This window comes from Myripristis murdjan, chromosome 5, assembly GCF_902150065.1.
Source record: "Myripristis murdjan chromosome 5, fMyrMur1.1, whole genome shotgun sequence".
Classification (NCBI taxonomy): Eukaryota; Metazoa; Chordata; class Actinopteri; order Holocentriformes; family Holocentridae; genus Myripristis; species Myripristis murdjan.
The window spans coordinates 31,165,515-31,193,072 of NC_043984.1; the positions used below are offsets into that span (position 1 = coordinate 31,165,515).

The 27,558-nt window shown below is 41.6% G+C and overlaps 1 protein-coding gene across 1 annotated transcript in view; it reads right to left on the minus strand.

Moving 5' to 3' along the window:
• Nucleotides 1-27,558, minus strand: part of epha8 (eph receptor A8) — a 102,926-nt gene that overhangs the window by 35,461 nt on the left and 39,907 nt on the right. Inside the window, exons 3-6 of the mRNA XM_030052112.1 lie at nucleotides 22,625-22,678; nucleotides 21,429-21,572; nucleotides 20,016-20,165; nucleotides 17,602-17,917 (exon numbers count right to left, since the gene is read on the minus strand). Of these exons, the coding sequence (XP_029907972.1) occupies nucleotides 17,602-17,917; nucleotides 20,016-20,165; nucleotides 21,429-21,572; nucleotides 22,625-22,678 (664 nt within the window). The remainder of the gene's footprint in view (nucleotides 1-17,601; nucleotides 17,918-20,015; nucleotides 20,166-21,428; nucleotides 21,573-22,624; nucleotides 22,679-27,558) is intronic.

The window sequence follows — 27,558 nt, forward strand, 5'->3', positions numbered from 1 at the left end:
TTAAACCTCCAAGTTCGACAAACACTCTCTAAGTTTAAATGAAGGTCGGCTTGATTTACTCGGCGTTTTGTGTCCAGGTGGATGGAGATCGATGGCTACAGGCGGGGCGGGCGGATAGATGGGGCTGGTTAGAGACCCTTAAAGAGGGACAGATGGATGGACTCACATTGTTTATCTCAACCAGGGTCATCAGACAACACAGTGATCACAACTGAGATAAAGGCACTTCAATATGCCTTGTGAGTAAAAGTGCCTTGTGGCATTCTGGGAGCGCCAGGACAAACAACTGGTCAGATCGGATATCCATGACACTGACACTTAAGTTAAAGGAGACTTCCCACTGAGCTGCTGCATTTTTACAGCAATTACAATGACACTGTTTGTCACTTGGTGTTGTAATGGATATAATAATGGGCAAAAATAATTAACATGCAAGCTTTTTTACGGTATATTCTGGTTCAATTAATGCATATAACAGAGAAGAATGTAGGGATGGGAAGGAGGAGAAGAAGAAGAACAACTTGACTGAAACTGATGATGATGATGCCCTTTCCGCACCACCTCCCACACTGAGACTCGACGAGAAAACTACCAGAGAGAGACCGAGACCTCAGGGAAAGGCTATAAACTTGTATTCATTGTTTTAAAATGTCAAAAATGTGGAAAATGTTAGAGGAGAGAGTTCAGTTGGTAAACAGTGGCATTTTCTGCCGGAGGCCACGGGCTTTTTTAAGACCATAGCTGTCATTTTAATAAAAGCACTTAATCGTTTAACAGTTTAACTGTCGCCGCCGTCTCTTCCCAATTTATCCCACCGAGCATCTTACAGTTCGTGAAACAGCACCCCTCGAAATATTAATTAACATGCAGTGAATGTCAGTCATTGTGTGTGGGGTGAAAAACGGGGTTGCACTTCCACTGCAGAATCAGGCATGTGAAATCCGCGAAGAGGCCAGAGTTGGCATCCCTGGTTGGGGAAAAAAAAAAAAAAAAAAAAAAATGGAGGGATTAGCCAATCAGATGAGGCTACCGTCAGGCCACTGCCAAACCGCGAGTAGTCAGGACTCTGCCAAGGGAAGCCAGCCACCGTTTGGCCCCACACCAATCAAATCATAGCATGTTATCAACATCATTGAACTGAAATATCTGAAATATTTATTTAGCCAGCTAGTTTTTTTTTTTTTTTTTAATATTGATACAACAGCAAGTATTGGCATGCAGCTGTGGAGGGTGGAGATTTGGGGCTCTATTTTCATGGTGAGGCGTAATCCTATCTGGGGTGTGGCCAACTTATTTTTTTGCAATTTTGGCGATAAGGCCTATCCTGTCGTTATCTGTCGGGAGGGGGGTTGGAGCAGGAGTTAACACTGCTGCTAGGTGCAATACATCAGTAACAGGTGGAGTTTGGGCCGACTTCAGCAAAAGCCAATCTAATCAGCTTCTCTCTTTTCCCTTTAAAAACTTTGCACTTCCCTACTACATGACACACACTGGTGTTTTCAACAAGATCAGACCGACTTCTCCAGTCTCCCGTCTTCCTCTCTGCATCTGCAGTCCAGAATAGATCTGTATGACTGTACAGCATGCAGACATAAATATATACTGCACAAATATGTCACCAGTATGTCCCTTTTTTTTTTTTTTTTAGCAAGTTTCTGGAGATGGTTTCAACCAGGCCACGGTGTTTTCTGTGCACAATGATGCTGATGTCATATATTTGAGGACAATCATTCACACAATAGCAGTGCAGTTACAGCAAACTTGGTACAGCAAGCTGGTTCCTGTACTTTATTTCCCTTCTACAAGTTCCTCAAATGAAACACTTGTATTCGGTTTGTTATGAGTGTGTTAAAATGTGCGCACACTTACCAAATGTGAGAAAAGGACCAGTGTTTTGACATGACTTCCATGTTTACATGACGGCGGGGAAAAAAAAAAACAACTGCCAAACTCCGCATAATGAAACTGATTGAAGTATGCTGTTATTTCAGCTTCCAGGGAGGAATGTGGAGATTGCAATTTACCTAAAAACACAGACAAAATGCATATTCATGAGGGGCTTCATGTGATTTTGGAGAGGTCTGTGCCTCTGCATCTGCATCAACTAACGCCAAGAAGATAGCAAAGCACACATCTGAGCGCATCGGGTTAGAATCTACGTTGGCCATTATAACCACAATGTACAGTCTGATTCTGGTGCCTCTATACTGTCCTATTAACTAAGAAAAAATAACAATATAACAAAAGAAAAGAAAAGAAAGAAGGAAAAGACAGACATAGATTTGAGGTTTCATCACATATGGCTTGAGCAAAAATTTTTCTCCCTACTCCACTGCTGGTAAACAAATATTTCTATAACACTCAAAAGTGGGAGCAAGTCAGTAATGAAAAAAAAAAACAACACACACACACACACTTTGTATTAAAGCCTAAATGCCGGTGCTGGACCACGGGAGGCCAGGCAACACCAAAAGCCTGCCTTGACAAAAAAAAAATCACCTGCAGAAAAAAACGCCAAATTTGAAACTGTCCAAGTGAAAAAGCATTTGTTTATCCCGCAGGGTGTCTCGGTTTCCTCTGGCAATATGATCACAGCAAATTTATAAAGCCATTTACCACATAATTAGATGGCCTTATTGAGAAAAACAGTGTGAACAGAGAGGAAAAACACTGGAGATATTGTTTACATTACTGCATTTCTCCAAGCGAGCGATTTAGAGATATTTCCTACAGCATGGAAATTAAACGTGGAGCATGTTTGTGTCGCATGGCGGGCACTATCATCTCATCCTCAGTTGTCATCATGGGCCTTTCTTCTCTCCTCTGAACGTCAGTGTCAGGGAAAGATAAATATAAAGTATACCATCAATAGCTTTAAGTCCATACGCGTCCTCGCCTCTCCTGGCCTCCCTGCTGGGTTCAAATCAATGCCATCGATGAAGCCATCACAAAGGGAACATTACCGGCATGTTTTCCTTTGAAAAAAGCCCGGTAATTACAAATCAAACGAGACAAATACATCCCGGTTAATGAGCGTTAAACGGATGTTAATTATCCGATTGAATGGCTGTCACCATTAAACTGTGTCTGATGGAGGGTGTGGGTGGGAGGGAGGGGGAGAGGGTCGAGGGGAAGGGTAACTCAAAAAGATAGGCATTTGAAAGGCATATTAGCAACAGATTGAGAAGATCAGAGAGTGTGTGCGGTGTGTGTGTGGCGGAAAACAAGCGAGAGGGGGAAAAGCATGGAGAGAGGCGGCAGGGGAGAGAAGGGGCGGGGCGGGTGAGAGAGGCTAAACTTTCCCTTTTTTTTTTTTTTTTTCTCCCCCAACGTTAGCAGTTGCTGTGATGCATCAGTGGGGAAATTAATCAGCTGTTTTTGATTATTTATATATCTGAAAAGGACAAAGTGTGCTGAGCAGAGGCAGGAGGCAGACTGAGCTAATATGGTCACAGCCGGTGTGCCAGCTCAGATCCCTCTCAAAGGGAAGAGGAAGAGCACAAAAGCCGGCGTTCACACACTTAAAACTCAAAACAAAGGTACGACTCTTTTTTTTTTTTTTTTTTTTTTTTTACGATTTATCACACAGCTCACATAACAAGAGGAGAGATTGAACACGGATTAGGAAGTACGATAAACTACAGACAGAACAATTTCCAAAGTCATCTGTCGGAACGAGTATCTTTGTATGTTTGAGCAGATGTACGGTCAAATAATAATTCCCTCAGGATGATAATAATTCCCCCCGCAGAATGGAGGACTCTCAAATCAGTAAAAAGAAAGGAAAAAAAAAACAGAAGGAATTACGCACAAAGACACACACACACACACACAGAGAGACAGCCAGAGCTTAGTTAAAAATGAGCCCAATCAAAACTATTTTACATAAGGGCATAAGTGCTCCAAAGCACCTTGAATAGTCTAATTATCCTTTGATATATATACCTGTAGGCGCACAAATCAACAACAAAAATCAAGCAATTGTGCTCAATTACACAAGTCTAATTTCTCACTGCCACATGTTTGTCCTTGTGCTTGTCGAGCTAAAACGGAAAGAAAAGGTTTGTTACAGCAAAAGACAACACCACGCTCTTCCAGTTACTTAAAAAAAAAAAAAAAGAAAGAAAAGAAAAAACAGACAGATTTGTAAGAGTTTTTTTTTCAGGTTGCAGAAAAACAAATAACCCCCAAGCTACTGGTTTCATTAGCTGCATGTGGTGCGAGCGCTCAAAAGGCAACCGAGTAGCCTGGAGCCACTCCACTGATGATGAATGCAGAAGTGACTCCATGAACTCTTAAATTTGGTCTGAATTTGTACACCCAAATGAGCTTTTCCTGACAATACCGCTCCCTAAACAGAAAAATAACCCGTGTTTGATTGTCATTAGTGTGTTTTCCATTGTTTCCCAGCCCTCTGTGGCGGGGCCTGTAATAACTCTCATTACTGTGAGCGAGGAGCTTGTGTACTTTTTTAAGATTTTTTTTGTTTTAAAGTCAGTTGTTGGTGTATGTTTTGACTGAAGCATTTTACTTTGTTCTATTTTAAATCAAATTCATTATGGAGGCTACATTTTTCCAGAGACTGCCTGATCTTCAGTATCTTGATTCATGCTTTGATCCATTTTATTTTGGGTACTTGACATTTTTCTCCCCATTTAAAAGAATCTCGTTTGAACTTTGGGTCCTCCTGTCCTTTTTTGCATTGAATGGGAAAGACTGTGTCTTATGTTTTCTGAAGTAACTGAGAAACTTTTTCCTAAGTAAAATCTCAGCAAAGCAACAGCACTTCCTCTTCAATCAGAAATTTCTGTTATTTTCCAGCTGCGATACATGAGGTGGTCAAACCTCTCTGCCTTAAGTTGCTCTTTCTAAATAAACTGCAAAGCTGAGACCAATTAACTAACTAAAAGCTGAGCCATAATTTCCCCCTAATAAAGTAGACTAACCAACTTAACCCTTATCACCAAACTTGAAGTGATTTTTTCCACTTTGGGAGAATATTTAAAACTTTTAAAACGCTAATCTCTATATTTAAGCTCAGGAGTAGATAACCACAGTTTCTGTCTTGGGAATCTGTTGCTGCAAGTTTAGACAACAGAGTTTCTCCATACCTTCCAGTGTGTATAATCACTAACAGGTCCAATTTCCTTTCGAAATTGCCTTTTGAAGAAACGGTAGGAAATCTCGGTCTAAAGAAATGTGCTTACTTCCCCAATTTTGGCTGTTAACCATTCATGAACTCCTGAGGTATTAATGTTCAAAATGAAATCATTAAGATCACAGCGGTTCTTTTCCAGCCGGCGTTTCACAAATGTCAACAGGCAGGAGGTGACGGGGAGGTGGATTAATGCCAGCTCAAACAAGCAGATACACAAAAACACCTACTAAAATAGTGCCAGAGACTGTTTTGAAGTGATATCACCAAGATATTTACGTCCCATCCATCACGTCCATTCAAAAACAATGCATGTAACACGTACAGGTGAAAATAGACTTCATCAAGATTGTCTTTATGTTTTAACCCCAACCATAAATGGTTGGGGTTAGTGAAAACACACATGAACCCTCAGCCGACATTTGACAAATATTCACAGCAGCACATAACAAAGACCCACACTGCAGCATAACAGATAAACAATCTGTTACTGTACTGGTTTTCAATAAGAGACGAAGAACAGCAAAATGTTGCATACCCTTTCAATATTGTCTCATTTTTATTTGTCCAGGGAAAGTGAACTGAGCATGTATTAGGGCTGAAGAATTAATTGATTTTAATATTATCAAAATATGACCAAAAGCGAGATTCAAATCACAGGAGCTGCAAGTTTGTTTGTTTTTTTTTCAGTAAAGGTAAATAAAATGTGTGACAAAATGGCATTATAAATGAAAACATGTTTGTGTGGTACAATCGCGCGCAAAAATCAGTTCATCTTTCAAAGGTTAATAGATTTTTTCAGTGAAAATCAAAATTGTGATGCAGAACTTCCTACAAAAATTATGGATTATATCAAAATCACAATATTGCGCTGTGGTTTTTGCTTGCCATAGCATTCAGTATCACACTGAGGTTCTTTTCCAGCAACACCTTGCATCTCATTCATTTACAGCAGAGGGTTCTTTGCCTTGCTCAAAGGCACATTGAGAGTAATTCATTTGAGAGCTCCCACTATCTCCCATCCAGTTCCGGGATTCAAAATGGTGACTTTGCAACCACAAACGCTCTTCTCTTACCACTTGGCTGCCACTGTCCCACGTCATTACATCTCAGGACACATACACACACACACAGAAACATACTACACCACCCACACACACACCTCCACCAGCTACATTCTCTTCGGTGGAGGTCTGAAAGGGGGAGAATTAAATGACAGCGCCCTGTGTGCACATCAGTTTAACTCAACAAGAAGTCAGGGCAGAAAATCATTTGAAGAAGTCCCGCGGTCCCTCCAGACGGAGGCTGCCAGCTTCTCAGTGATCTGCTATCATGTTGCCTGTCTCTTTACTGTCAGCACTAATAGCTCTTAGACACTGGACTGGGACATGTGTGGCTACTGCAGGCCAAGGGTGGCACACACTCAATCAATAATTCACCCAGCAGCTCTCGGCCTTTTGTGTGCGCGTTTTCATCTCTGAATTAAGCATTCATATGGGCTGCACATAAGAGGATTTGTTTGTGAGAGTGTGTCTTTGTGTATCTGGCAACATGGGCACACACGCGTGTGCATGCATGTGCCTGGTGTGTGGTGTGTGGCGTGTGTGTGCCTGTGTGTGTGTGTGTGTGTGTCAGCAAAGTTGCTTTGTGCACTGATGTGTAGCCCTCTGCACCTGCTGTGGAGATAGGGCTTTGGCCAATCACAACAAAGATTGGAGGGAAGTTTGAGTGACACAACAGTGCCGTGTCTGGCTGAGATATGATTCATTCTGTTATCGCTCGCCCTCTCGCTCACACACACACACACACACTCGCACACAATCTCTCTCCCACACCACAGTGCTCACTCTGCCTCTGCCATAATGGCTTAACAGCATGAGAAAGCTTTAATAATACCATCTCCTCTCCTCTTCTCTTGTCTATTGTCTCCTCTTTTCCTCTTCTATCCTCTTTTCCTCTCCTCTCTTCTCCTCAGTTTATTCCATCTAATAAAGTGACCAATCAAAATCCTTGGTCATCCAGCAACCAGGACCAACCAGACGCACAAAAAGACTAATTAGTCTTGGCACGGCAACAACAAATCCCTCAGCACAGGCGCTCACACACTTGTGCTCTAACAAACAGATGTACATTGCTCACACATTTAATGAGACCCACACATTTGGACACACACACACACACACACACACACACACACATATTAACAGACACAATCCCAGTGCCCTGTCTCCCACTGCACTACATGCAGCCAGCAGCTGTGATAGTTGTTATTTCTTGCTTTTGTTGGGTTCTTGTTTTGCCACATCAGTATGGTCGATGTGGCTCGGTGGAAATAACTGCATTATGTGTGTGTGTGTGTGTGAACAGTATGAGTACGAAGAGGGTTTATTCAGCTAATAAGGAAACCTTCCAGTGTTTTTACCAACCTGAACATCCTAATTCAGCTAATTAAGGATATTTCAATTAGCCATTGCACATGCCACACCACTCCATGTGCTGTAGTCGTCTGATCTATTATGAGGAGAAAAAAAAAATGATTACCTTCCTCTGAGTTCAAATGAAGTTGATAGGAATCTCTGGTGAAATGGCATTAGAGGATTAAAATCTGCTTGTGTGTGTGTGTGTGTGTGTGTGTAAGAGAGAGTGTGTGCGTCACTCTGTGCATCCGTACGCATGTGTAATTGAATGTGTGTGTGTGTTCATGAGCACACCAGGCAGCTTTTCCTGCCCCAAGGCTGTGATGTGAGAGTGGGTGTTTTTTTCTGGTGCCTCGGTGTCATTTGCCTCCAAACAGTAACAATGTTGTTGATCAGCAGTTGTTTACAAACCGCCAGGAGGATGGAACTAATTTGATCACTCCATATTCCCCCGTCTCTGCCTCTCTGGAGATGGTTTCAATTTGAGGTGCTTACTTTCTCAATAGCGAGCCGCCACAAGTTGATTCTGACAGCAATTATGAATATCGTGTTCCACTCAAGTGGTCATGAGCCGGGGAATAATGAAGTTCTCACCAAATCATCTGTTCCCCAAATCACTTAACTGCATCTTCATTAGGAACTTTGCAGCCTTGAGGAAATCAAAGCGGGATGAACTCGGGAGCCACACGGCACTTTGTATATATCCCGAGGAATTGGATTTGTGGGCTTGGTATCACCTCAAACTGCTAAACAGAATTACAATAAATGATAAATACAGCTGTCTGTCCGGTTTTCCATGATGGTTACAGTGTGTGTCTTTACTTTAGCGTTCGACAAATACGGTTTTTTGGAGGCTGATATGATCCTAATATTTTTCGGGTGAAGTTCGCAGTCGCCAACATTTGCAGTGATTTACACTTTCTTTGTCTTTGAGATTTGTGCATTTTTCTCCCTAAAATTGCCACACATTCAGGGCCCTATCTTGCGCCAGACTCCCTAAACCCGCTATTTGCGGATTTAGGATTTAGGAAGAGGCGTTCCCCCGTAAAAGTTGCTATCTTGTGCACCTCCCGCTATCCGCAAAACACCTCCGCTACCCGCTATATTATGCATAGGCGTGTTTTGGGCGTTACGCCAGTTAAACCAATCAGTGTGCCAGGTGCCATTGCCTTTAAGGGCAGGCTGCGCTATCCTAAATCCTAAACCCGCGATGGAGAGAGGGAGGTAGATTTTCTCAGGGCTTCTACTGAGGCTAAAGCAAGTTTGCTTTATATACATATTATATATTATATTATAGGCGAGTTAATTCGGGAGGTGGAGCAACATGTGTCCAAGTGGACGTGTCACAAGGTTGTACTGATTGAGTAAAATCCCCGGGTCACACCACACACACACACACAAGAGGCAGAGGTGGAACTATGTGTAAACTAATTTATTGACAAGGTAGATTGGGCAAATAAAATATTAAAAATAAAAATATAGCACAGCTGCTGGCTTATGATAAAACAATAAAACGTGCTGGCGTAAGTGTCCAATTAAAACAGTCTTTCCTCTAAACAGTCTATATGAGTAATATACTCAGTCCATTCTGGCGGCGTCCCGGTATCAGTCCGACCGTGTGCGTGGCGAGGCTCCGTCGGGGCGCGCATTGAAGCCGCCTGGGCGCGCTCTCCTAACAGCCCAAACTTTAGGGATAGCGGATAGCGGGTGGTCCTGACCACCCGCTATACCGTTTAGGGAAGTTCCTAAATCCGCAATTTGCGGGTAGCGGGTAGTGGCAGCGGGTAGCGGGTGGCACAAGATAGGGCCCTCAGTCTTTTCCCCAGAATTTTTATCTTAAAAAAGCCTCTCAAGCAGCATTTTGACCATCATGAGACAGGCAGTATCTTCACATGCACACTAATACTCCACTATTATTCTGAATATGACAATACTCTGAATTTGATACAAGTCTTTTTATATTCCCATAGGTCTTAGCATTGTCCGATTGAGACATGTGGGATATTTTTTTCTGCAGTTTGCGGCACATGGCTGCCTGTTTACTGCCAGCTCTGTGTGAGTCCTGTCTAGATGGTAACCCTAGATTTGCAAAACTCTCACAAATCTAGGTTTGAACTCTCATGTGTGAAGTGAAGAATTAAGGTTAAGGTAAGGTCACTACCAAGGCAAGCGCTACTGTGCTAAATCAAGTGCATGTGCAAGAGTTTCGCAAATCTAGGGTTACCATCATGCCATGTGAGCAAACCATCAAGCCAACAGTCAGCAAGGTTGGGGTAGAGATGCATTCACAAAAGTATTTCTGCTCAGAAGGAGAAACACGCCTACTTTAAGACATTATGAAAGATTTGGATATCAACAGGTTTTTGGATATTCACAATGCAGAGTTTTTCAATAAGTATGCATCGATGATATAGAGGAATAATAGTGGAACATTCATCCTCATTAGCAATGTAAACAGCTTAGTTGGAATATTGTGTTTTTCGGAATAAGGGCAAAAACCGGAATATTCTAAACAGGAGTATAAACAGAAGTCTAAAACAGGAGTATTAAAATTTGAATTTGAATTCAGCAAACAAACATACAAGGAGAAATCCAACATAGAAGAGGGAGAGCTCTCTTCTTTCTGCCATTGAAGCTCCATTGAGGCTGTATTTGCTCTCTGTGTGTACCACGATTACACCGTAAAACAATAATACAGCACCAGAAAGTCAATGCCACGAATCCACGAAGCGACTTCGAGTATTCTGAAAAGCACTATATAAATGACATGCATTATTATTATTATTATTATTATTATTATTATTATTATTATTATTATTATCATCATAAATCCATTTTCAACAGTTTTTAAACAGTTTTAATAGTGTAAAAGTGATATAATGTGGAATTTTCCATTAAATGAAGAATCAGTTAACACAAAACATAACTGAACAATTAAAGGTGCACTATGCAAAACTGAAAGTTGACTGAAGTATGGACCATTGAGACTCAGCTGACAAAAAGCATGAAACTTATCAGTGAATCAGGTCGACAATGCAAGCCATATAGACTGTGCACATTCTACATTTTTTGTCAATGGAGATAAAGCATCCTCATCTGAATGCAATTTTACACAGTGCACCTAATGCATAAAATGCTTAAAATGTGAAATGAAAATGAAAATACAGTGCATGTTTTGAGAGCTTTTTTTTTATGTAGCTGTGGTCACCTCCATCATATGGGCCTTGTGGCTGTCTGATATTTGATATAATATTAAAAAGGCCAATGTCAGCTGAATACATCATTTATCATTTGACCAGTATATTGGTCTAAATTCACTTTCCACGTTTGAGTGTCAGCTGTTTTCACCTGTCTGGACCTCAGGGACCCAGGGCAACAAGAGCGCTTCATCCTGTCAGTGACGGGCATGCAGAGCTCCGTCTCTGGAGTTTAAATGACATGTGTGTTTGTGTGTGAATGCCTGAGATGCACAAACACTTTTGGATGTGTGTGTGTGTGTGCACAGGTATAACTCTGCATATGCTTGGCTGGACCTATATGGGGTTGTGAGGGTGTGCATGCACGTGTGTGTGTGTGTGTTTGTGCGTGCACGCGTGTTTGCATCTACCTCTGCATGTGTGCATCCTGTGATTGAAGTCGAAATGCCAAAAGCGCAGAGTGACAGCTCAGAGGAGCGAGGGAGGAGGGGCTGACAGGCTGGAGAAAGGACATTCAATGTGTATGTATATGTGCATGTGTGTGTGTGTGTGTGTGGGTGTGTGAACTTCCCCCTCCTGCCCACGCCCCCCCTTCAGGGAGGCTCCTCTTTGTGTGTGATGAAATAAATATATAATAGAGGAATATTAAATCCTCCTTGTCGCCTGCTGCTGTCTCCCTGTGATATTTCTCCACAGCGCCACATTGACAGATAATGATCACATTATGTGGCGGAGTGTCATACCTTTTCTCTTTCCCTGCCGCCCTCTCACTTCGCTGCTCCCATTTTACTCTCTTTCATAATCTCCCTTCATTCCCTCTCTCTCTCTCTTTCCCGCTCTATCCCTCTCTCTCTCTCTCTTTTCAGTTTTGCTCCTTAGGTGCCACTCCTTTTATTCCTTTCTTTTTTCATCTCTCTCACTTGTTCTTACTCATTCCATCATCCCTCTGCCTTCAAATATGCTGCTTTACGTCTCTCTCTCTCTCTCTCTCTCTCTCTCTCTCTCTCTCTCTCTCTCTCTCTCTCGGCCTCTGACTGACAGAGAGAAGAGTTTGCTGACAGGAGAGTCAAAGAGACCCCGAACAATCCCACAATCCCTCAGTGTGACTGGAGGAGCCAATAATTGTTGCCTGCTTAAGAAGGAGAAGTGACAAATTACAAGACCTGCCAGGCGCCATGGTGACACCGCTGCTCACACACACGCGCACACACACACAGAGTCACACACACAGTTTGATCACATACATCAATTGGAGGCTACAGAGAACAAATATGTCTTCGGGTGCCCTGCATTCCCTTAAAAAGGGCTTAAAAAAACTATTTCAAGAACAATCGGCCTTTGATAATCTCTAACATGCAGCGACAGTAAGAGCCTTTTCGCTGTGATTTTAAAGTTCCCAGAAATGTACTGTCACATAGAAATATCAAAGTATGTAATATGTACAGTGTCCTCCAGAATTACTGGAAGTCGTAGTGGAAATGAACAAAAATTCGGTAGAAAATATGTAAAAAGGGTTCAGAAAAAAAAAAAAAAAAAAAAAAAAAAAAAAACTTTACCTGGGCTGAATCTGAAGGGCAATGCGCTGTGTGATGATGTACAACAGGAGAAAAAAAAAAAAAAAGACCATGTAATAGAAATTTTCCTTGGAGAGTAAACTCAAGATCACTCTTGCAAAACAAAACAACCTCTATTCCCCCCCCAAAAAAAAATCCAATGTAGCAATTAGCATATTAGCTCCACACTGTTAATTCACGATCAATAGTTTAATTGCTTTTGCCCAATTAATACCTTCTTGTTTTTCATACATTCTAATTTCTTTAATTCTCCAACAAATACAGAGTCGTGCAACTGTGCTTTTCTTTGCAGACAGAGTAATGATGGTTGGTTTCAGTGTATTTTGTTGTCATTTAATGTACTAAACATAACATAAAAAATACACACACAAAAAAAAAAAAAAAAAAAAAAACATCTACCCAATTTCCTATTAGGGATCAATAAAATATTTCTGATTTCTCTTATTGCCTCAATCCCCTAATTTTTCCATGTCTGCATCACACCTTTTTTTCTACATTATATTGCATTTCTTCATATTTTCTATTTGTGGTTTTAAATTTTATTCGTATTTTATATATATAGATTTTTTATGAAGTCTCCTTTTAATTTCCTTTTTTTTTTTTATTGTAAAGTGTACTGGGACACTTTGGTGTGCAAACTTTGACCTGACAAAGTTTTCAGTCGAAATGAACGAGAGAATATGAAGCTGTTGTCGTTCTGAGTTTCTTATCCGCCCCTGGTTGCTGAATAATATCATGTCCTGCGCGTGTACTCAATGATGAACCACACGCAAGCATCAGAGACGCAGCACAATTCAGAAAATAGGAGCACAGGCTTTGGTCCATTGACTGAGCCAAAGAGAGCGAGCTAACCTACATGTGTGAGTAAGCATCCCATCTCTCCCCTCTCTCTCTCTCTCTCTCTCTCTCTCTCTCTCTCTCTCTCTCCCTCCCTCTCTGTGTGACAGGCTTGGATGGGCTGGGTGAGTTGAGTGGATGTGACCAGCCTAAGTGTGTGTGTCTCATATCAGTGTGTCCTCGATCGCTCTCACTGTATGGGGCACTTTAGTCCATTCTCCACTAGCTCTGGGAGGCACGCATACACACACACACACACACACACACACACACACACACACACACACACACACATCTGCACACATGTTCGCATGTGTACATGTACCCACACACACAGACACACACACACACACACCCAGTGTGATGATGGAAACTGGAGTGGACGAGGGTCCAGTCGGCCACTCCACTAGACGTCTCTCTCTCTCTCTCTCTCTCTCTCTCTCTCTCTCTTTTTTTTTTCCCCCTTCGTCTTTCATTGCTTCCCTTCCTGTGACACTTTTAACGGCATGTCACGCAACCCTTTGCACACACGCACACACACATATGTACACACACATACACACACACACACCATCTCGTGCTCTCAGCCAAGCTCTGCGCCTTTGTCATGGGAGAACCACTTAGGCACGCTTGTACACACTTACACACACATACACACACACGCATACACACACAAATATGCACACACATTCATGTCTTAATCATTTTTTCTCCCCACACATACAAGCCATAACCACTTAGGCTGGGCCTCGTTCACCCTCTCATGCCCCCCTCCCACCCCCCGCCGCCCCCCCCTCTCTCTGGGTCTTGTCTGGTCTCGTGTGTGCGTGACTGTGGCTGTGTTTGGTGAGGGTGAATTAGCACAGCGACCCAGTTTGGTGCCAGAGAGACAAGACGTCAGCGGTGAATATATTGAACAGCTCTCCCTCTCTCTGTCTACTCCGCAGCAAATCAACTTTTGCACTCCAGCTGCAGACTGTGATGTAACGCTAAATAAAGAAAAAAAAAAAAAAACGGGGGTAAATCATCGCATCCTGTCGGTGATTATTATGGGACAAACTACCTCCAGTGGGAAGCAAATGATTGCATTCTCATATGAAGATGCTTTTATACACTTTTTTCTTTTTTGTTCCCGTAGCCTTCCTGTTCTCCTTGCAGGTCCTTTAATATACTGAAAAGGAATTTTATTTCCTGATTGCTTACCTTTGTTTTTTTTTTTTTGTTTTTTTTTTCACACTGTCACTTTGTGATGCAAACTGTATATTTTTTTTTTCTGTCCTGTCCTGTGAATATATCTTTATGTGTATGCACATATAGCAAGGACTACAGGTTGAATCTATTGAACTGCACTCTCCATGCAAACTAGAATCACATGCAGATGTACAGGGATAGGCAAGTCCTTTTTCCTTTTTTTTTTTTTTTTTTTTTTAATTCCAACTCCTTGTGAACAGACAGAATTGATTCTAAATTGATTACAATCCCAGGGGTCAGAACAAAAATTTATAAAAGCCAGGGATGATTTCAGGGCAGTGAATATTCCAAAATAATGCGAACAGGATTCCTTTTTCCATATAAGTGTGTGATAATTACATGTAGATGCACACACATATCGATTGTATATTTGTGATGTGTCTTTTTGCTTCTTTAAATAGAAATAGTTCTTCAAAACAAAACCCAGAACATCACAGCCAAAGCAACAGAACACATATTATAATAGGTCGTTTAAATGAAAACAAATCAAAAGCCGAGTGTGCAGCTGGAGTCAATTTCAAGTTTTATTTTTTCACAATTCCTTCTCAATAATCAGTGTGATAGAATGGAAAATTGACTCTTTGGGGGTCGGCCCCTGATCCCTGCAGGCCACTGTGTAGACTGCTTGCCCTGATGAACGGTCTACTCACTGAAAGCGTGGCATCTTTATTAAAGAATTTCGCAAGTGTGCAGAATCTTTGTTTTTCAATATCGCTGCCTTGTTTTCTTGGCTCCTCAGTTAGAGAACAAGGTTTGTTCTCTATGTTCTCAGTCATGAGTGTGGTGATCGTCTTTAAATATGCTCTTTGTCCTTGAAAATCCTGTCTCTTTCCTCGTATACCTTCTATATCAATTTGACATATCACTATAAATTTACTTATGCCAGTTCTAAAAGGTGGATAAACTCTATTCTGCCAATTAAAACCTGAGTTTAGGTGGTTTTAGGCTCCGCTGTGTCTCTGGCTTCAGCACCACAACAGCCGTCCTCCCAGCCTTCTCCGGGCTGTGCTAAGCTCCTCTGATGGACACTGCTTTGCATTTTTGTGCTGATGCTAATTGCCTGCAACTAATTATAGAAAGTGTGTAAGTATCCCTCTGAACTGGACACACACACCCACACATCCGGAGGCACACAAATACACACCCTTTGTACGCATTTAAACCCGTTTTGACAAGGGGCTTTCTGTGTGTCTAACCAAGAGAGTGAGTGTTTGCCTCTGGCTTCAAATTGGTAAGACACTACTGAGATTTGTGGCTCTGCGAGTGTGTGTGTGTGTGTGTGTGTGCGTGTAGGGGTGGTATTGGGCGGGGGGAAGGGGAGTGGGAGCGGGGGGTGGGGTGCAAGCAAACCAGTGTTGCGTGTCTCGTTCGGCTCGTTTAGCTGACAAAATGCTTTTAGCGTTTAATTATCCATCGCTCTGTGATTAATAGGTTTTAATTACTGTAACCCATAACAACCTGAAATATGCACAGGTCTCTAAATGAGGTCAACCCATCAAAAAAACAACAACACAAAACTGAATGCACGTAAAAAAAAAAAAAAAAAAAAAAATGATTGGGAGAAAAAAAATAAAAAAAAGAAGACATCAAGAATTTTTTGCACCTCAAGGATCACCCATTATTCTCCATCATGTGACTCAAGGCAAGTCTCACTTCAAACACGCCACAAGATTTTACTTGTAATTGACCAAACTTCAGAAGACCATGTCAGACCACAGGGAGACTTTTGACCGGACCATGAACCTTCTTCACTTCACTTATTTATTTCACATCACCAGCAGGGCTTCAAACAGACTTTTTTATTCCGCGGCCATAGAGGGTAGCACCTCTCAAAATTCATCTGTTGCTTTCGAGGCATTTTACATTCCAGACATTTTAGCTGATGCTCTTATTCGGGCAGACTAACAATGAGCGTGCGGGTAGGGTTCAGTGTCTTAGTCAATTTGACATGACACCTGCCTAAAGCCGGGATCAAACATGCAACCTTTCAGTCACTCAAACCGCAAAGCCATCCCACCACTCTCATGTTTTCACCTGTGAAGTTCATTTTCATGAATAGCAGAGATAGTAGAAAATTCTGCGGGCAAACGGCTGTGATATAGAAATGACAGATTTGCCAGGCAAAGCGAAAATTGTACCATCTACTCTGCTTCAAATAGATACCATGCTCATCTTATGATAGGAGACTATAGGAGATATTACATGGGATTTTGGATATCATAATATCATAATATGGCTTAAGTGCTGTGTTTTCCTGGCGTTAATGTCACACTGAAATGCCATTTGAGAGTTTATTTTTTGCTTACTTAGTTTTGTGTTTTTCCTGTTTTACAATTTGTTAGGGCAGGGCCAGGTTTTCAAGGATAACCTATAACAATACTTTAGACAATCAAAATTTAGCAAATCTTTTGGCAGCTACAGTTAAACATGTGATTATTCTGACATGGTAAATTAGCTACCAAATTGAAAAAGTCATTTTTCATTTCACTGTGACTTTAAAGCATACAATACAGTAAACTTATTAGAGCTTTCTTGAGTTATTTGGCTTCTAGCTGTTCAAAAAAATCCACATTACTAATGATTGTTTATCAGAGATTAATTTTGTGTAAGTAGCATATGAAAGCACCAATACTCAACCCCACAGTTTTATCACAACACAGCATACCAGTCAACATTTGAGTAGTAAAATCCGGGAGATTTTTTTTCAATAGTTCAAATACAGTCATCATGTCTTCCATTTAACTAAAAAACGTTTTTGGTCCTTATAATCAGACATGGGATGTTTATTTACCTCGACAGTTTCGGAGGTCAATTGTCACTCTTCTCTGACAATGTCACACTAACCTCGTGACAACTGCCACCTACAGTACATGCAGTAGGGTTACTGTAGCGGGTGGCAGACGTCAGACTGGGAATGGGCGGCTCGCCGCGGGGTATTATTATTATTTTTAATAAATGCAGGTTAAATACGGGAAATTTACAGGAAAATACTAATACGGGAGGGGGCCGGGAAAGGAGGGTAAAATACAGGAAAATCCCGGCCAAAACGGGATACTTGACAGGTATGCAACACAGAGGTATTTGGTCACAGATGTTGTGATATTGAATTTTGTCCATGTTGCCCAGCCCTATACACCGCACAAACAACCCATGTCAGAGATTACACCCACCTATGCAGGAGTCTCGGTGCTCTTCGAATCCCGCGGAGCAAACACACCTGCCGATGGGCACCAGCCACTCGCCCTCGGCGCTGCAGTACATCTTAGGCGTGTCCCTCTCCTCGGCGTGGTCCACACACTGACCCCTGACCTCCACCAGAGAGGAGGAGTCGGCGCCCGTCACCACGTCCGTGAACACCGCCAGGTTGCGGCTCACGCCCACGCAGCGTTTGTAGTACACCCGCACCGAGGTCAGGGCGATGCACGCCCCGATGTCCTGGAAGGCCAGGTAGAAACCTCGTCTGCTCAGAGGGCCGACGCCTCGCACCTGAGTGAGCAAGACGGACACAGGACTTTAATTTCACTTCACCTCATCATCTATCCTCCCAAAAGGGGGTTGAACATCACTGGATTTTTTCGTGGCATTGTCCTTTAATGTGACTCTGCGTAATCAGCCTGATTTGCAATAAATAACTTTTTGACATTGAAGTGACTATAAATAAAGAAGGTATGACCTGCGATATGGTCTGTAATTCTCTGTGCACATGCGTAATTCTCCCTGTTTACCTTAAAATGACTTTTCAATGATGCTGAGGGTGCTTTGGGGCATAAATGCCTTACTAAAGTTGAGAAAAGGTCAATGTTTGACCGGCAAATCAAAACAAAGGGGAGGCATTTCACACCGTGTCAGTAGCTGATTGGTTCTTCTGCCTCCATCATTAAAGCAAGGTGAAACTGTCAAACAAAAATACACCGAAAGCCAAACGGGTGGCACGTGAAATTTTAACAAAACACTGCACCTCATAGTTTGATGAATAGAGTTTCTTAACTTAAAACATGACCCTGTGTTCATATCATGAGCCCAAACTGTGGTTCAGGCAACACTTTTTTTTTTTTTTTTTTAACAAAAAAGCATGAACACACATTTAATGTAATTTGTGCACTACTGTGTGCTGTTGTGCTTTGGCAGAAGTCATTAATCACCTGCTCCGCTTCCAAGAGCAGCTTGGGAACATGGATGTTTTAAGATAAATATTAATCTTTTTAAATCAAATTATGTTTATCTATCTTGTTAAAATCCACAGTGGTTTGTCTGACAAGAAGATTCTATGATTAAAATTGTTTTACTGTAAAGGAAGAGTGCCTTCTTGTTGTTGTGGGCACTGACCTTAAAACTATCCAAAACAGTAGTGGCCTTGGAAAAATTAACCGTAAGATAGGCCACGATGAAGCCAGCTAGGAGTAAATCAAGACAAATTAGGAAATATTGTATAGTTTATAGTTTCTCCTGATTGTCCTTCTCAAAATCTAATAACATTTTGACAGCATCCCCTGTTTTTCAACCTTTTCTAATGAGAATCCCAAAAATGTCAGGAGGGAAAAATGCAGTTCAGTCTCTGATGAGGTTTTCCTCCATTCTGCAGTGTCCACTCTTCCTCTCACTTCACGAGGTGAATTTCCTTTCCCCCCAAAGGAGGAAACAGAATACTAAAGTACAGAAAACACAGATCCAGGTTTCTCCTGCCTTTAAAGTGCCAGTCCCGCCTGTCGAAACACCATCGCTGTCACCCCAGGACTGGCTTTGTTTACAAACTGATTTAATGGATTGAATGGATTTCTGACTGTCAAATTGACTCGGCAAGCTCTTGATATGACGACGTTGTCTGCTAATTAGATTTTAGATGTTTTCATTGGTATTTCTTGTAAGCACCGGAAATTAAACAGACCACAGTCATCAGTGGTTATGAAAGTTGACAAAGGATTGCTTTCAATCTATATCCAGTTTACCTATAGGTTTTCAAGAATCTATGTGAATTTGTGTGGCCAAATACATTCTTTATTGGGGCTTGAGAGGAGTGTTTAACTTTGACAGAACTCACTTTCACTTTTATTGCCCACACATTCAAATCTGATTTAAAATCTCGGCCAAAAAAAGCCTGTCCATATATGGATGTTTGCAAAAGGTAATATTGTGAGGTTGGTAAAGTGAATTTTATTCCAGCTTTTTGGTATTTTTTGTGGTGTGTTCTGCCCTCTGTGAGAAAAACAGATGGCTTGTAGAAATATTACATACAGAAAATGACTCTGACGCAATGAGATGTGCCTTCATAACAAAAGACAGCTATCTAGAAAAGTCATTTCTCCCTTACTATTAGGGTTGTTATCAGCATCAAAAATTGCCAGTGTTACAGTACCGAGCCCTACTGTTTACTTTCACTGATCTGCAAAAGCGAGCTACAAAAACAGGCTGAATGATGAGGGGTGACACAGGATCCCTCAGGCTGTTAATATTTCCAACTTGTCTTGAACTCCTATGGAGGCGTACGTGCTAAGAACCGCAATTAATGCTCTACCCAAAGTGAGAGATGAGACTAAAAAAAACACTGAGTTATATCTGTCCTCTCAGTCAGGGGGTTTGCTCGTACCTCAGTGTTGAGCTTGAGCCTGCGGACGCCCAGGTCCACCCCGGTGAAGCTCTCGTCGGCGGCGATGGTGTCAATCTTAATGAACTGATTTTCTCTTATGGCCGAGCCGACTGCTCGGTCAGACTCATAGTAGTACAGGTTGAAAGTTTCCTGGAGAAGATATAAGAATATAATCTTATACAGCATACAACCCTGGGTAACATCCTATCTATAATGCAAATAAAGAATAATTGCACATTTAGAAATACTGCAGCAGTGTGTTGTTATGTGTTCAGTGGGTTAGGAATATAGGTGGAAGAGGAAGACTTGGAAGAAGAAGAAGAGCAACAACAAGAAAGCAATCAGTGATAAGTTATCCAAATGTCAGAAAATGAATATGTAACAATGTAATTACATTTTGTTGGACAATTACCTATGTAATTTTTGTTTTTTTACACATTTGTGGTGCTCCGTATTCGTCTATTGTGCAAATGATGCAGTCAAACCTCGAGCTCAATGAGGACGAGGGAAAACTGGTTAAAAAGGGAAACCAGTTCTGTCCAGTGCACATGCTGACACTTAACCTTACAATATGTTGAGTAACCATGGGTGATCGGCATTATCCAAAGCATGAGGATGAACCTTTAAGCGACACTACATTGATTTTGTTTTTTTTTATTTTATAGCCTGAGATTCGTGAGTTTTGAAGCAAAATGCTGTGTCGTCATCGCTGGAGAAGTCCATTACACGACTCAGCAGTGCAAAAACTACAGATAGCTGTTTGACTAGCTTCACTCGCCTCGTGTGTAAACAAAATAAGTTACTCAGAGTCTCATGAGAGGACAGATCTCCTGCAAGTGAGAGTGGTTTCGTTGCAATAAGACTATAAAGCACAGCCGATAAGGCATCCAACGGGTCGCCATAGCCATCAAGGTTTCATATTTTACAGAGCAGCAGCTTTACTGTATGCTAAAACATTACATGCGCCGGATAAAACTATCTTCCTGACATACGGAGATGATTTTGGTGCCTGTGCTCTCATCATCGCTTGGATAGTCTCCTAAAAAGTTAATGTAGTCCTTTAACTGACCATATTACTGTGTTCAGCTTAAGAGGACCTGATCCCCAGTGCTCAATCACAGTCACTTCATATGCTTTTACACAATATGCTTCAATATAATATCATGAGACTTTGTGTGTTTGTAAAGCACTACGACTGCTTTACAGCTAGACGTGCATACGTAAGTATTTATGAAAGCCATTAAAATATATAGTCTGTGGAAGTTAAATCTGCTTTCTTTCTCTTATTATCTACCTCCACGTTTCCATTTTCAGTTCCCACTCTTTTGGGTGCAGCCTCCCCTCCTGCTCCTGCACATTTTATCCCTTATTATCACCCTCTCTCTTTGTGCCGTGTCTCTGTGTCAGTGTTACCTTGCAGGTGCCCAGGACTCCAGGCATGCTGTTGCAGTCTCTCAGTGTGAACTTGACCTCGATGTAGATCCTTCTGGCTCCGTCTCGAGGGATCCAGCCTGTCCTCAGCCAGTTGTTCTGGCTGGGGCTCATCACGTTGCATACCTGGCGCAAAGAAATCACCATCTTCATTTGTGCTGCTGCGTGTAGCTTTTTGCGTTTTTCAAAATGAAGGCCACGTTTTGCCATCATTTCCCCTCTGCTGCTCTCTGTTGCAGAGATTATTTTGTTACTTGTGGCCCCTCCCTGGTTTTGCGGTGGTTGTTTTGAGGAGCAAGAAGGAGAATAAGAGTTTGTAGCTCCCCTTGATGACAGTTAATATGTATTCTGACAAGGTAAGCCAACAGGAAATGGAAACTACGCAGTTAGAATATTGGAAATGGAATAAAGTTTTGTATCACCCTGTATTCCATCGTACGTGGAAGCTGAATAAAAATTCCCAGTTTGAAACTTAGGCATCACGACAAAGAATTCTCTTCACATTAATATTTTACTTATAAAACTTTATCTTAAATATGTGGGTTATGTGTTATTCCATTGTGCTGTAATAACTTTATAGAGGCTTTTATTCTCAACGGTACTAGATTGTCATAACATCTGTATGTTTTGGGGAGAATAATAGCAACCATTTACCAAAATGATAAAGAGTTTTGGTAACAAGGCCTAATAACAGGGATAAGCCTACAAAACTATGACAAACTCAAACAACAAATGTTATGCAAGCATTAGTTTGTCACAGACATACACATGCAGCCATTCATGTTTCCACCCAAAAGCACCAACAGAGAGTTCATGTTGGAAGTCAGAAAAACCGCCTCTGAATTTTCCAACCTCTGATTTAGTGCTATGAAGCAACGTAGCAGATTTCCAACAAATCTGAATGTAACACAGAAGCTGCAAGAGGCTGAGAATGAATCTGCAGGTCTCATCTGTTTATGGTCGCAACAGTAATGTGTCTCACAATTAATGTAGAAACGATGCATTGATATTAACATGTCATATGTAGTGCACTTAATGGTGCTTTAGTGCTTAGTGCTATGGAAGTTCGATCCCATTTGTTCCTTTGTACGGCTGTGTAACACACAGAACCGGCAACCGTACGGGCCTGCACAGAGAACAGCAGAGATAGATGGCCACACACTGAGAGCATTACACACCTGGTACGTGTGGATGGGGCTGAAGTATTCGTCCATCTCATTAATGGCATCCCACTGGGCAGAGAGAGGGAGAGCGGAGAGAGAGAAATGGAAAGGTTCTTGGGTCAGTCACATATTCATGTATCCACATAGCTCAGATTAATATGCAGCAGCCAAACCGTTCAGCTACAGTAGCATCCATATTTCCCACATGACCATCTGTGCATACCTGCCTCCCTAACCACACCGGAAGATTATTAGTTTTGACTTCAAATGAAACACATGACGACTCCTGTCTTACAAGCGGCAGTCACGTTACTCTGGCAGGTGTATAATACGCTATATTTGAATCGCTCAGATGAATGGCAGAACGGTTTGTTTTAAGTTTCCAGATGATCGGTGGTGGCTTCAAAACTCATTACGGTAAAAGAGCGCGAGTCGGAGTGTTGCATACCTTCACAGCCGAAAATACACAGTTATGGTTGTGTATTTTTGGGCGCTGCCCTCTTGTTCACCTTCTCGTTCACGATCTGACATTCTCACATGTCTTTGCCTGAAGGCTTTATTTTATGACCACCGCTGCCAGAGTTAACACGAATAGAAAATCTCCATAAACACGAGTAAATGCTGGCTTTAAGTATGCTAATCTATTCCACTTCAACATGCCAGGAAGCAGTGCTAAATGCATGCAATCATGTGTTCTACATTTGAGCACGGTGGAATTCACTTAATGTAATTCCAATGGGACGCATTTCTTTTAATGAGATGCCCCTCATGTATGCAATTAGATTTGCATTGTTTACTCGACGCCGCTGCCAGCCAATAATAGAATTATGAGCGGCGGCAATAAGTGAAATATGTTTTGGTATTTATAAACATTGGTTGTGTGTGTTGCACCTTGCAGCATCTGACGACACCTAACACCAAGAGAAAACTCAATCATAGGAAGCAGTCAAGATACCAGCTGTACTCTGGAAGACCGCTATCTAGCATCAGGAGGGGAGCCCAAAAAAAAAAAAAAAAAAAAAAAAAAAAAGCCTAGATTTCATGTAGCAGGACACTCAGGAAGATTAATCCCCAATCCAGATTTATTTGGATACGTCAGTGGGGTTTATACACACACAAACTTCTGCAGTCGAGGACTAGGTAAGGGAAAATAATCTCCTTGCCACTTTTCTGATCCTGCCACCACTCTAAAACACCCGTCTATTTTTGCTCCAGCGCTCACAAACAATACAAACGTAAACAAACCATTTACATATGCATACATTTGCATTTCTATTTCCAAAATACACTTGAAATTTTTATTTAGTTGTCACTTAACTGCCTGGCCCCGGCTAAACAGCTACGCCAGTCAATTTGCAAAGCTTCGGGCTTCAGTCAAATCAATCAACATGTAAACAAACTGACAGACACAGTGGCTACATTTTCATCCATGCCGAAATTTGTTCTTAAATGGGTTACTGTTACACACACACACACACACACACACACACACACACACACACAAAGCAGAGCTGATTTTAAAAAAGAAACTGAAGAAACCCCTTTAGGCACAGCACCTCTCTCCCCTCTGAGCTTCGTTATACTTTCTGTGCATGTGTGTTTTTGGGTCAGGATGTCAAGGACAAAGGTGTGGATTTTTAAGGGAATGGGGTGTTGATGATCCAAATGTCAAATGGCTTTTTTGATAGAACTTTCAACACAGTTATTCATTAGTATTTATTTGCTGATAGCAACGTCTACTTACATGAACAACAGCGGAGGGTTAAAGCCCAGATGTCTTTTTAATCCTTTTTTTTTTCAATCTGTTTCTTTGTCTGTTTATCTGGTTTAATTCTCAAACTTAATTAACTAAATTATAATGATTCATTCTTCCAATTCAACTGCATCAGTCTCCTAATAGAAATAAATAGAATCAATCAATCTGAATATGACCTGATCGATATGAAATTCTTTGAATCATTTCATTCCCAATTCTTAAAAAAAAGCCAAGTATATCGAATCAAATTGTTGACTCAAGTTGTGATTTACATCCTTGAATTTAACAGAATTTTCCAAAAAAAGAAATTTCACTTACTACTTGTGAATTATATTGAATCTCTGTTCAGCCAAAGAATCACGTCCCTAATGACTGTAGCTCTGTTACTGTAATGTGATATTCTGTGTGGACCTCAGGAAGACTAGCTAAGGAAGTAGCTTATGGGCATCCTGATAAACAAATAAACAAAATTGTGAAATTGAAACATCTTACGCCTTTCACCCGTCTCTCTCAAACACAGATTTGTAGAGTATTATGTGTGTGTTCAGGCAGTGAGCAGTCCTCACTATTGGTATTGGGATTCTCATTTCTTCCGTCTGTATTAGAATAAATGTACCATTGCTCAGTCAAATAGCAGGGAGGAGGAAATATTCAGTTAACTGGTTTATTCATGGCAACAACGCACTGAGACTCAATTACAGGGTATGACAGGCTCATGTAAACAGCTTAACCCAAATAAGGAGAGGGGCGTGCAACTCAGTACACTTTCCCTGGACAAGTATATAAAGAAAGAACAAGAAATAACCATGTGCATATAAACATAACCAGTGACTCAACAGTTGGAGCTATACCATATCATTTCCTTCTTCCCTACCACGAGAAAGGCAATTTTCCCAATCAGAGCAACTGCAGCAAGGATTACAGGTTAAGGTGCATTGTGTGTGGCATATTGTTATTGGCCTGGCCCAGAAGCTGTGTTTGAAACACAGACACAAACGCAGAATTGATTATGTTGCATAGCATGAGCGTGAGAGTGTGTGCCTATGTGTGTGGCTGGTATTTGTATGCAAACATGCAAGTGTGTGTGTGTGTGTGTCTGTGCGTGTGTTTAACCTCCAGTGTTAACCAAGTTCCTCCTGAGCTGAATAATCCTTGTGCAAGTGGCAGAGTAATTGAAAGGGAAAGAGCTGACCCTGGGAAGCTTTTGGCCAGACCTGTCGGCACTTGAACCCGTCGAAGAAGACCTGGCTTTCCAAGAAATCCCTCCAACTCTTGTCCTTTCCCCCCCATCTCACCTTAACACCCCCCACCACACACACCCACCCACCCACACACCAACACCTCCCATTCCTGTTCCCCGAGGCGCCACCAGCCAAAAACCACTGCAATAATTAAGATGTAGGAAGTCTCACCCGTCTCACCCTCCCCTCCCTCCCTCGTCCTCTCATCTTTATCAGCTAAATTGAAACCGTCCTTGAACTTGTGAAGACCCTGGCTAATTAGTGGGGTGTATAACCTCTCTATCTCCCTCATTATTCCCTCCTTGCCATTGCCGCGCTCTCAACCTCTCCTCTTTTTTTTTTTCTTTTTTTTTACCCTGGGAAATCTGCGATTTTCCTCCTTGTAATTTTCTCCGGGAGTGGAAAAATCACAGGAGCTGAAGGCAGATTGTCAAGAGCATGGGAACTGTATGGCAAGCAGGGAGGGATGAGATTGGACTCGACTGATTGTTGTTTAGTTGTGAGAATAATAGAAATCTTTTCTGCTTGTCCTCAGCAGACAGGCAGGGAGAAGAAGAGAAGTCAGAGAGATTCAGGGCGTGTTTATCTTCTGAGAGCACGATAAGAGAGTTTTCTATCATGACGACAACAGAAATGTAGCGCTTCACACGGCAGCGGTGGAGTGACAAAACTGTGCATGTATGGGTGTGTGTGTGTGTGTGTGAGAGAGAGAGAGAGGGAGAGAGAGAGGGAGAGAGAGAAATTAATTGGCTGTAAATTGCACATCTGTTTCCTGCCTGTCAACACACTGACTCTCTCGTCAGGGAAAATCAAATGTGGCAGTCACAGAGCAAAACTGTTAACACGCACACACACACACACACACACACACACACACATACAGATGCATGCACACATGACACACGCAAACAAGAGCACACACCTAAGTGCACAAAATATAACATGTCTATCACCTCTATGGAAAACCTATTTTTCACGGCATTTCCACTTTGGTGCATTGTGTGACTGTCTAGAGTTCAAACAGCTCCAATTGAGTAAATTCAGACAAAACAGAAAGTCACAGTTATTGACCCTGAACTCATCTGTGATAAAGTCAACTGCCTAATGCTGTAAATCATGTCTCCATCTGATAGCTTAGGTAGGTATCTTTGATTGATGTTTAATGTAATGTACTTTACTCCACTTATTTCTCCAACTTACTGAAGAAACCAGGGTTCGAGTTATGTGGGAACCAGTGGAAGCATAAGGAGGGGTTTGAATCATTTTTATCATGAATAATGCATTTTGTGTCATTTGCAATGATTAAATAAATACCCTAAAAGAAGCATGTTTTCCAAAATAACTAAACGGACCATATTTGCTTGTGAATGACAGACAGTACAGCTGCACTTTGCGACCAGGCCTCCATGGTGTGCTGGGAAACATTGCACTATCTATGTTGCTTCAGGCTCACAAGCCAAAAATTTTCAAACCCATTTGGAAGAAGCCTCTACATGCATCAGCCAACATTATTTTTCTAATTGAGTATGAAGTAGTAGTACTGACAAGCTACCATGCTGCCAAAAATAAGACTGCTGCTGCTGACGGGGTCTACAAGCCTGGATAGTTTTTCGTTTTTTTTTTTTTTTTTCATAAAGAAACTAAAAATAGCTTCAGACAACTGGAATTCACCTGTTTGCAAGGCAGCTAGCACAGGTTTTGCTTCGAGACTGTCACGTAGCTGTTGCTTCAGAACCACGGACAGCGCTGTTGTTGCTTCAGAACCACGGACAGCGCTGTCGTTGTGCAACTTTGTTCTTGCAATATCTCAGACGTCTCGGGCCGTTTTCAGGTTGTTGCAATCTGCTTGAAACAACTGTTGCCATGTGCATGTGTTTGTGTGTGTGTTTGTGAGTGTGTGAAAGTGTTGGACCACATAATGCAAACACACTCTTTCTTTCTGTCTCTCTCTC